Here is an 11,415-nt window from a genome sequence, read left to right as displayed (position 1 = left end):
TGGATGGATGGATGGATGGATGGATGGATGGATGGATGGATGGATGGATGGATGGATGGATGGATGTTTGGATGGATGGATGGATGGATGGATGGATGTTTGGATGGATGGATGGATGGATGGATGTTTGGATGGAGGGATGGAGGGAGGGATGGATGGATGGATGGATGGACGGATGGATGGAGGGATGGAGTGGGGTTCAAGCACCCTGCCTAGGTTTACATCTTAAGCTACATGATTCGTCTACTATGGTGCATTATTATAAATCTGCACTTCTCATCATTTGTTTCAGTTGTAGTTTTAGTGTTACCAAAGATTTTCACCATTAAAAAAATGCAAAAACATTGGAAAACAGATAAACTTTTTTATTTATTTTTTCATGTCACCTTTATTTTTTTATTTTTTTTATTGTATAGTATTTTGGGGGGGCTTTTTCGCCTTTAATGGACAGGGACAGGAGAGTTGAGAGAGAGACAGGAAATGGGAGGCAGAGAGGTGGGGAATGACACAAAGGATAGGGCCGCTCGACGCGGGATTCGAACCCGGGGCCGCCTGCAGTGAGGACTATAGCCTCAACATATGGGTCGGGTGCTCTACCAACTGAGCTGAACACAGCCCCATATCACCTTTATTTTAAAGGAACCAAGAAAATGACATATTGGGATTAAAAATCTATTTCTGCAAGAGTGTCCTGGCCAAGACAGCAGCAGCACAGTAAACAAAAAAGATTTCACATTCACACTAAACACATGCATGTAAATCATAGTGAAAGAAGCAAGAAAAGGCACACAACAACTAAGCGCCAAAAACATGTTAGTCAAAGCATCTGCATCCTGATTTACCTCTGGACCATTTAAAATGTCTTTAAAAGCATAGAGAGAGACCAGCTCCTTCAATCCCAGGGTCTTTTGCAAGTCATTCAGCTGGATTAGTGTATTTAAAAGCCTTTTTTCTAGCTCAGTTCAACATCAAGAAGTCTGTATAAACTATTTAATTGGACTGCATAAGAAATTAACCCTTCACAACTTCTTATTTCACATTACATAGTTAGGCCTTTCAATCTAATCTTTTTGTTCATTTCTCCTCCTTGCCTTCAGTTTATCTTGTGGACCACTGGACAAAAACTGTGCGTTAAGAAGTTAAACCAGTTGCAGCTAACAATTATTTCAAACCCAGCAATTCCATCTCAGAAGGACTGTTATGCACAAGTTTTACTTATAATGGAATATTTTTTTCATTGATCTACTGTAAAGGATTTGTGTACTTCTTCCACTGCTGGTTTTGGAAAGTTACATGTCAGGTGTTATGCTCGATTATAACCCAGCATTTGAGGGATTTATAAAATTGCAGCTTTCGCTCTCTCCAGATCATAACGAGGTATTACAGAGGAGGAGCAGCGAAAGCATCTTATTTTTGTTGACTTATATCCTTCTCAGGTGCTCATGCACTAACTGCTGATTTGGGGATTCACTAAAAGTAGAGTAGGAGCATGTACTTATTACAAAGCTATATAAGGAAGGTTGACAGTGAGAATGTAGCTACATCACTTGTCCAGAGCTGCTGTCAGACCATGGGAACAAAACAGACGAGCATCCAGGCAGGTAAGATGGCCAGGGCTTTTTATTTCAACTGACACTCTGTCATTTTAAAGACCAGTTGGACAATTATTTTAAATGTCACAATGTTTGACACAAAGTTTCCGTTTTAAGTTTTAAGAGTTGAATGTGTGCCAACATGTGATCTTCAACATAGATGTTTCACATATTTCTTGAGTTCATTTACATTTCACTGCATCTCAGTCGTGAGAATGACATTTGACACCCACACTTACAATGTGGATGGTTATAGAGCAACACAACCTTTATAAATGAATATAATGTTTTCCTAGTTGCTATAATCTGCAATCTAAAAAGTATAAAGCACAGTTAAACTGGCTGGAAAACATCATGTTCTCAAAGCAAGATCCTATGAATAAAGCAGTGATGTTTTGGCTCAGAAAACTTCTGTTGTGCTCTGATTTTACAGCATCACAATCTCTGAGGTTGCTTCAAGCTGTGATGCTCTTGTCTGTTACAGGGCGGCAGAGCAGCTTCCTGCTCAGAGCAGCTCTGCTCTGCGTCCTGCTGTGCGGCCCGTTGAACATAGCATCAGACTCAGATGAGGCGGTTCTGACTGAGTGGGAGATCTGGAAGAACATCAACGGCATCACTCATGAAGAGATGGTGAGAAAGACTCCTCCTCCTCCTCCTCCTCCTCACATGTGCTCTGACTCACCTTTGCTGATCTTGATGTGTTTGGTGTCGTCACGCAGGACGACCTGGAGAGGAGGGCCATCTGGGAGGGGAACATGCAGATGATTGAAGACAATAACCAAGGTTTTTTTAGGGGGATGAGGCCGTTCACCATGGCCATGAATAAATATGGAGACCTGGTGAGGACTTTTATTTCCCCCCCTGTGGTAAAAACATGACACTTCACAATTACAAACCAGAGGCAAAAGCATTCCTCACTGAAGCTCACTGTTGAACCTGTATGTCACAAATCAGTTCCCAGTCACTGCTAAGCTGCTGTAGGTATCACTATCATGAATGGTTAGGAAACAATCTCTCCTAATCTCTGCACATAGACAAGACAAGAATATCGAGTTTTGCAAGGTGCCACCATAGACGCCCAGTTCGCCAAGAGAGGGAGGACAGTCTCTCCCCGGAGGCTACGTGACAATGCCAGGAGGTTGGATGCTTGGTTTGTGGACTACAGGAACATGGGTTACGTCACCGAGGTGAAAGATCAGGTGAGACGCTCCCACTTTCCACCTGAGCCCTACGTCATCCAGGTTTCGATCACGACCACGTTCAAATCCCTGTTTGAAAATGATCTCCCCAGGGTTACTGTGGCTCATGCTGGGCCTTCAGCACTACAGGAGCCATTGAGGGACAAATTTACAAGAAGACGGGTCAGCTTGTGTCCCTGAGTGAGCAAAACCTGGTGGACTGCTCCAGGCCGTACGGTACCTACGGCTGCAGCGGGGCCTGGATGGCCAACGCCTACGACTATGTGGTGAACAATGGGCTTCAGGCGACAAGCACCTACCCATACACCTCGGCGGTGAGGCTGCTGCTGGCTCCCCCCCCCCCCCCAACACAACACAACACAACACAACACAACAGAGAAATCTAGTATTTCCAGCACTTTGTCAACATTTCCTTCTGATTGTCTCTCTCCACAGGACACCCAGCCCTGTTACTACAACAGTGCACTTGCGGTTGCTCATATTAAAGACTACAGGTTCATACCCAAAGGGGATGAGCAGGCCCTCGCTGATGCCGTGGCGACCATTGGACCAATCACAGTAGCCATTGATGCAGATCATTCAAGCTTCCTGTTCTACAGCTCAGGTTCACAGTCTTTAAATATTTCCCCTACAGTCGTCCTGTCAGCGATCCAAAGGAGATTATGCCGCAAAATAAAGTTTAAAAAAAAAGGAAAAAGAATAGAGAAGATTATGAAAAGTTTCTAGCTGCTATAATCAATACTTTATATCAGCTGAGTGTCAGTTACTACACATGGAAGGCGCTGCACTCGATAAAACCCACATCATTATAGTGTCTCTCTCTTTGCAGCTTTACACAAGTTGATTTGCTGTTTTGGTTCACAACCTCTGTCTTTGAAAACTTGACTAACACTCATCCGGTGACCATGAACACATCTCCAAATGAAAGATAAATGTTCCTGTGTATTGTTAATGTAAATACATACTGTCTTTCCAGGTTGTCTCTGCCGCCCTCATGTGGCTTTAAAAAAACAACCATTAATGCAGTTTGAACTGACTTTACAGGAATATATGATGAGCCCACCTGTAACCCCAACAACCTGAGTCACGCAGTGCTGCTGGTTGGCTACGGCTCTGAAGAAGGCCAAGACTACTGGATCATCAAAAACAGGTCAGAGCCACCTCGCTACAACGGATCCAGCACCATGTTTCCTATCATACAGGTGCATCTCAATGAATTAGAATAGCATGGAAAAGTTTATTTATGTCAGTAATTCAATTCAAGTGAAACTAATACATTACATAGATCCATTACACACAGAATGAAACATTTTGTGTCTTTATTTATTTATTTAATTTTCTTTTCAAACCCTCAATCTCAAAAAAAGCATTTTTAATATGGAAATGTTGGCCTTCTGAAAAGTATGTCTGCACTCAATACTTGGTTGGGGCGATTTGATGAAAACTGACTTTTCCATGATATTCTAATTCATTGAGATGCACCTTTATATCTATTATATAGTGTTTCTTTTTTATTATCTTTTTTTTTAGTGTGTTTGTTTAAATCTAAGCTTTTGCTCCTTTGTTTCCAGCTGGGGCTCCAGTTGGGGTGAAGGTGGCTACATGCGAATGGTCCGGGACGGCAGGAACACATGTGGCATTGCGAGCTACGCCTTGTACCCTACACTGTGATTCTGTTCAGATGCTTCAGAGTCTAAACTCTTCACTGGTCCCTCGGTGGATCAACATCAGTCAATGCTCATACAGCCTGTATCATCTCTAAAGCCCTGTCATGCATATTTACTCAACCCTCTGCTGCATCTGTCTGACACTGCAGATGTCCCACGTCAGCGTGTTACAGTGAGCACACAGCATCTCTCAGGAACAAAGTGCACACAAGATTCAATCACAGCCTTTGAAAAAAAAAAAAGAAAAAAAAAAGTCAAATATGGAAAATCTAATTGTTTCTTAAGCAAAATCTGGGCAACTTTGTACCATAGTGATGTAATGAAATGCCATATGAAGGTCTGGTCACACCAACATTAAAGCATGAACTTTAATGAAGACAGACAAAGGACCAACAGAGAGAATAAGGCGGCGTCTGTAATAGTCATGAAGCACTGCAGCATTCCTGACTAGATAACATGTTAGCTGTAACTCAAACAAACATTTTGTGATGATTCATCTGTCAAACTCACCTCTCACTGTCAGTGAGGACGATGTCAGCCTCTGCTTGTTTTTATCTTTCATGTTATATCTTCAGACTGCAAGAGTTCCTTTATTACACTCACACTTGTTTTACCTGGTAGAAATGACATGTGTAGAGATGGGGAGGGAAGGAGGGTTGGTTTGGTGGTGCTGGTTTTTCAATCTGCTGGTTTAAAGTGTGTTGAATCTATAGGACTTACAAAAAACTATTGTGTGTGTTTTTTTTGAGTGCAAGTAAATGTTTCATTTTTACCAAAACCATATTTTCTATCAGTTACTTAGTCGATCAGCTGAAGTGTTTTAACTGACTGATAATAAAGTGATAACCTTTCTCTTCTGTTTGTTGTTGCATTCTCTGCACATTAGCCCAACCTATAAACAACTAGCTAACCAACACTCACATTAAATTTTCTTAATAAAAGGTAAATGAGTCTCATTGGAGTCAGACAAGAATAAAATTGTCACATAGATTTGTTTGATATATTATATAATTTAAGGTTATTGATTTTCCTCGGCCATATAGTGTACACTGAATGTTTACATCTACATCTGTAGGGCCATTTTTATTCTTTGTGGCATAACAACAACATAATGAAACACAATCATGTGCCTTTCCACTGATTCATGTTGTCTCTGCTGTTGCACTCAAAACAAACTGAATCAAAAACTAACACGGTTTGGTTATTTGGGACAGCATGGATATTAAAAACAATCTGCACAATAGATGTGAGATTTTGGTACAATATTAAATTCTGTCTATAGTTATCTATCCATATCTATAGATAGATACAGTATCTCACAAAAGTGAGTACACCCCTCACATTTCAGCAGCCATTTTATTGTATCTTCTCATGGGACATTACTATAGAGATGAAACTTGGATATAATTTAGAGTCGTCCGTGAACAGCTTGTATAGCAGTATAGATTCGCTATCTACTGAGAATTACTCAACACACAGCCATGATTGTCTAAATGGCAACACAAGTGAGTACACCCCTCGGCCACAGCCAGGGCCGGCCCTACACTGTAAGAAAAAGCTGTGAATTTACAGCAGAATTCCAACAGTATTAACCTGTTATTTTCAAATACATCATTCTACTGTTAAAATAAACAAAAACTGTTAAATTTAGGTAATTTACTGTTCTTTTAACGGAACTATACTGTTTTCCTAATATACAGCACTTAACCGCTAATCTTTCATCTAAACCATCTAAGTCACGGTATCATGTTGTATTTTTTGCATTGTGGGAAATTTAACCGAAACTACACATGTGAAGCCGGATCTGTTCCTCTCTTTGTCGACCCTTCATCCACCCCCATCTAGCAAATTATTTGGTGAGTAGCAGTTTTATTTCATTTGTAAATTGGTACAAAGTAAATTGGCAGTGTTTTCAGTTTGTTTTCATCAGCCTATTGCAAATGTGCATGTCATGACAGAATGATTCGGTAGCTAGCTAAATTTTCACAGATGATAGATGAAGTGAATTCATGAAGCATTCATATAATGCCTTAATGGTGTAACACACCACAACATAAGAGGTCTGTTCATTCTGAGGTATTCCAGATTTTAAATTTTTAGCTCAGAAATTTAGTGCTTTTAGTACTTTTTTCTTCTAGTCAGTATAAGACCACTGTTGTTGCTGTTGTTGTTACCATGTTTGCCATTAATTAATGAATCTATGGGGGCTCATGATCCATAAGATGTTTGCTGAGTTCTTTTTGAGCGTCATTTACGGTACAGTTTTTTGACATATTCTTTGACATTACACATAAGCCTACTGAAGACTATTTGCTGCTGCGCTACTGATCACAGTAAGTATTTGTGAGTTGTTGTTCATATTGCACGGTGCTTCCTGTTTGTTGAATCATGGTCAAGTTTGCAATAATCTTTTCTTTGTCAGGTATATGCACCTCAGTTGCCTATGTGGGGTACATGAAAAGTCACAGCAATATTAGACCTGTAGTGTTGTCTGCCTGATTGCAAATTGCAAAAATGTGCAGGTGAAACAGTGAGCACATCTTAATTTACCAGGGCAATTCTTGGTCAAGTTTCAGGTAAAACAACAGGAAACTTTCAGCGCTGGATGATGGTCAGCATCGAGGGCCATGTGTATGTGAGGGAATCCAACCCACCTTATTTTCCACCTTCTATCTTCAACCAGGAAGATGCCTCCTGTGCCCTTGAATTCACCCAAATGTCAGGTATTTTCACTATAACATGTGTTTTTTTCATCTTTTCAATAGCATGCTATTCTAAATTAACATTTGCTGCTTTTTATTGTGTTGTTAATGAATATGTGCAATGATTTTCCCACTGTCTGATGAGACACTATTAATTGCAGGTGCTTCATAAACCCTGAGAGGCACCAAAGGCTGGATGGGCACCAGCACCACAAGCAAAAGGATGACAGCAGTCAAACCACATGTACTGTATCCACATGCTGAAAGACTCATGGAATTTATCAGCAGGACTTCATTTAGGTGAGATTATTCAAATCCCATAACACACACAGACCATCTTGTCTCATTGCTTTAATTCTTTCTCCCTCTCAATCTCACCCTCTTTCTCTCTCCTTTACAGAGTTGAAAGTCCCTTGCTGTTATTCTTGCCAAGTTATTTGTGTCTGTTTCTGAACATACAATTGTTTGAATGTTTCATTCTGGCATATTTTTGACTGTCTGAGGTCAGGACTTTTGGATATTTTATACTGGACTTGTGGCTTTTCTTTGATTTTTATGTTCATAGACCACATTACAATAGCAGATTACAAGAGGATACAAAGGGCAGACACATCTGAGAGCTTTGTAAATTTATGACTTATCTATTGCTCAATTGTCTGTAACGCCTTTTTTAAAGAAGGTGTCTGAATGTGTCTGAATGTGGAGATTCTAAATTCATGTTGAAATAAAAGTCAAAGTGTATTAAGAAGCTGTGCTTTTTTCATATTGCAATTACATGCTGCTCTGTTTCTATTTTGTTGTAGTTTGTAGATTTTGTGAAGACTGATAATGTATTTTTAAACAAATCAGTTAACTGTAAAGTATTGTTAAAGTAATCTTAAAAAAACAGTACACAGTGTAATTTTCAAATACAGTACAAAACTGTAGTTTTTAGTAACAGTAACAAATATGTAATTTTACAGTAGCATAATGGTAACCCAGCTGCCAGTTGTTTACTGTTTTTATAATAAAAAAACAGTCCCATACTGTTTTCTTCATTAACAGTAAAAAGCTGTAAATTTCCATGACAGTAAAAAACTGTAAATTTTACAGTATCATAATGGTAACCCAGCTGCCAGTTCTTTACTGTTATTTTACAGGAAAATTCTTAACAGTGTAGGATTTTGGTGGCCCTAAACAAGATTTTTGTTTGTGGCCCACTCTAAGCGCAAAACACCAAATCACTGGTTAAAACTGAATACAGACATGTTTATGCCCTCTGAGGTTTGAGGCCATTTTCTCGACTTTTACATATTTTCTTAAATTTATCTTTTTAAGATAAATAGAAGTGTTTTATGTCTAAATATTAGAACCTCCGCTGTAAGCACACTGAGGCCAATTTGTCCTAGAACACTGTATAAAGAAATAATTTAGGCCAAATGCTGGAAATTTGAGGTCTGCTTTTTGAAAAATTTCAAATCCCTTGTGAAAACACACCTTCAGTCATGAGAATGAACTGTTTTGGTGCTTGAAATAGGATATGAATACAGTAATCCTATATAAGTGTAGAAAACAAGTCTAAAATGAAATTTTGTAAGATTGCTTTTTGAGCACAAATGTTGTCATTATTTACCACGTTTACATGATCTTTTTAAAGCGGAATTAACTTTAATTCAGAATTAAATGATTTTAATTCGGAATTAACCCTCTCATGTAAACGGGGCAATTCTGCCATTCCATTTTCACCAAATGTCTCAAATGTGAGATAAAAGAAGCTGAATATTGACTTCAAATTACATATAAAGCTCATAGCGTGCACGTGCAGACCTCAGGATGTTTAAATGACTTGATGAACCCCAGTACCTTTCTGATCATGTGGCCCCCCACCTAACGGCTGTGGCCCTAAACAACAGCATAGAGTGTTTATGCCAGCAGCTGGGCCTGGCCACAGCACGATGGCCACAGTCATACAGCGGTTTTCCAACACAGGTTTCACATGGAACAGGCCTCGCTGGGGTCGACCAAAGAAGTTGAGTCCTTGTGCTCTACGTCATATCCAGAAGTTGGCTTCAAAAAACAGAGGCATGAGTTCTGCCAGCATTGCTGCAGCGGTTGAAGAAGTAGGAGGTCAGCCTGTCAGTGCTCAGAGCACACTGCACTAAGTCAGTCTGTACGTTCACTGTGAGGTGTACTCACTTGTGTTGCCACCCATTTAGATAATAATGACTGTGTGGTGAAATATCTTTAGTGGATAGTAAAGCTATACTGCTATACAGGATGTATACTGACGTAGTATTACGTAGTATTGTCCCATGAGAAGACGTAATAAAATGGTTCCTGAAATGTGAAGGGTGGATTCACTTTTCTGAGATACTGAGATAGATAGATAGATAGATAGATAGATAGATAGATAGATAGATAGATAGATAGATAGATAGATAGATAGATAGATAGATAGATAGATAGATAGATAGATAGATAGATAGATAGATAGATAGATAGATAGATAGATAGATAGATAGATAGATAGATAGATAGATAGATAGATAGATAGATAGATAGAACACTGGAGTGTCACAGTAACAGAACGTTCCATTTGGAAGTTTACTTTTGCTTTGTCTTTAAATGTAAACAGTCAAACTTCCTTTGGTTTCCAGTGCAGGGACATCGTGGCTATAATCAGAGCAGATCAGCAGGATGGCACATCACCTGGACACTTCAGAGAGACTGTCAGGTGGGAGCGGGGATCACCTCTCAATCAGCAGCCCACAGGAAGGCCTGGGTCAGCTGCAGCCCCGGGTGGACAACCGTGGACACGGGGACATGCGTCCTGTCTTAGCAGGACCAGGTCAACAAAGTTTGCCCATTGACTCCCACACTGGTTTGGGCACACATCTGGGTGGGAGGACGCACAGGCGCAAGAAAACCAAGAAGAGGCGCAACTGGAGGCCTTATCACCAGCTGTCCTGGGAGGAGAAGAGGGAGGTGGACGAGAGAGAGACGGTCCGGGCCGTCCACAGGAGAGAGGAGATGTTCGCCAGAGGACGCCCCATGGCTCCATACAACACTACACAGTACCTGATGGAGGTGCACTACGGTGGGGAGCCGGCCGGCCTCGGCCCCGGCCCCGGGGCCAGCAGCCGACCCTCAGGGGACAGCGACCGCATGGAGGTCAACGGACGCAAAGATGGCAGCAGGAGACCCAGGAACGCAAGAGAGATGTTTCTTCACAGAGACTTCTCCCCGGCCCGAGAACTGCGCCTCGTGGACGGCCTGCAGAGTTTGACCATGCGGGAGCTGGTGCAGAAATGTCGGGGGCTGCAGAGGCAGGTCTCCAGGCTGCAGGACCAGAACAACCGGCTGAGGCTGGCCGTGGCTCCGTGGGCGGTGTCAGAGAGCTGAGGGCCCCAGACAGCTGCTCCAAGGTCACTGTCAACAAGAGGGCACTTTATGAAATATATTAAAACAGAAGAAATGTCAGTATTTTAAGAACAAGACTCTGATTTTATGAAAAACAGTTCAATGTCTATTTAAATGTGTTTGTTATATCTGTTGATCTTAGGATTCAGGTCATGAGTTTGTTGTACTGTATATAATATCAGGCCTACACAATGATATAACAGTCTGAAGCATCAATCTAAACAGACTTTGCACCTGATCCTCATGTACCTTCACTTTAATTAGGAGCTTTATAATGGAGGGTTAGGGCTCTCACATTTTACTTACTACACTTTCAAGTATGGAGGCTGACTGAGTGGACTGGAGGTGACGATGTTCTGGAGACAGAGGTGTGAGATGGTATCTGGCAGATGAGGAGGCATTGTGGCCTCAGTGGTGGCCCTTAGATGGAGAAACACAGGGGCCCAGCATGGCCAGGCCGGCAGTGAGGTGGAGGACATGCGGATAAACCCAAGTGCAGGCTGTGCCCGCAAAGCCTGTGTTATTTTTCATTGGAGTAAATATGTTCCTAATTATTTACTGAAGAAGAAAAAGAGTTGCATGCTGGGAGTTTTCCCTCAGATGACAGATTGTATCTCACCTGTGAGTGCCTGACAAAAAAAAAAAAGCAGATTCATTTTCAAATAAGAAAACCATTCCTGCTTTGATCAGAGAGGAGGGATATACCAATCGACCAACCCAAAGTATAAATAGAGACGCTACTTGCTTACATTATTATTATTTTTTAATATGCAATTTGAATTTTATGATTACTGCTTAAGAAACTGTTTATTTTTTTAATCCCTTTAGTTTTTTTGGACGAATTACCCATCATGCT

General features: G+C 40.9%; 2 protein-coding genes across 2 annotated transcripts; both read left to right on the top strand.

The window, feature by feature from the left end:
- Nucleotides 1–1,540: 1,540 nt before the first annotated feature.
- Nucleotides 1,541–4,667, top strand: cts12 (cathepsin 12). The gene is made up of 8 exons (XM_085775378.1): nucleotides 1,541–1,601; nucleotides 2,077–2,222; nucleotides 2,312–2,431; nucleotides 2,627–2,791; nucleotides 2,884–3,105; nucleotides 3,227–3,395; nucleotides 3,836–3,941; nucleotides 4,363–4,667. The coding sequence occupies exons 1-8, from the start codon at nucleotides 1,571–1,573 to the stop codon at nucleotides 4,460–4,462; spliced, it is 1,059 nt and encodes a 352-aa protein (XP_085631504.1). The 5' UTR covers nucleotides 1,541–1,570; the 3' UTR covers nucleotides 4,463–4,667.
- Nucleotides 4,668–9,836: 5,169 nt separating this feature from the next.
- LOC146988234 (protein HEXIM1-like) lies at nucleotides 9,837–10,541 on the top strand. The gene has a single exon (XM_085775311.1). It carries the CDS (start codon nucleotides 9,837–9,839, stop codon nucleotides 10,539–10,541), a length of 705 nt encoding a protein of 234 aa, XP_085631437.1.
- Nucleotides 10,542–11,415: the final 874 nt, after the last annotated feature.

This window comes from Trachurus japonicus, chromosome 4 (genome assembly GCF_045865225.1).
Source record: "Trachurus japonicus isolate A0001 chromosome 4, Traja_1.0".
Taxonomy (NCBI): domain Eukaryota; kingdom Metazoa; phylum Chordata; class Actinopteri; order Carangiformes; family Carangidae; genus Trachurus; species Trachurus japonicus.
This window is presented reverse-complemented; position numbering and strand designations above follow the sequence as displayed.

Coding starts and splice junctions, on each gene's coding strand:
- cts12 (XM_085775378.1), top strand. CDS start 1,571: ATGGGAACAAAACAGACGAGCATCCAGGCAG. Junction 2,432..2,626: donor TGAATAAATATGGAGACCTG/GTGAGGACTTTT, acceptor CTCTGCACATAG/ACAAGACAAGAATATCGAGT. Junction 3,106..3,226: donor CCTACCCATACACCTCGGCG/GTGAGGCTGCTG, acceptor CTCTCTCCACAG/GACACCCAGCCCTGTTACTA.
- LOC146988234 (XM_085775311.1), top strand. CDS start 9,837: ATGGCACATCACCTGGACACTTCAGAGAGACTGTCAGGTGGGAGCGGG.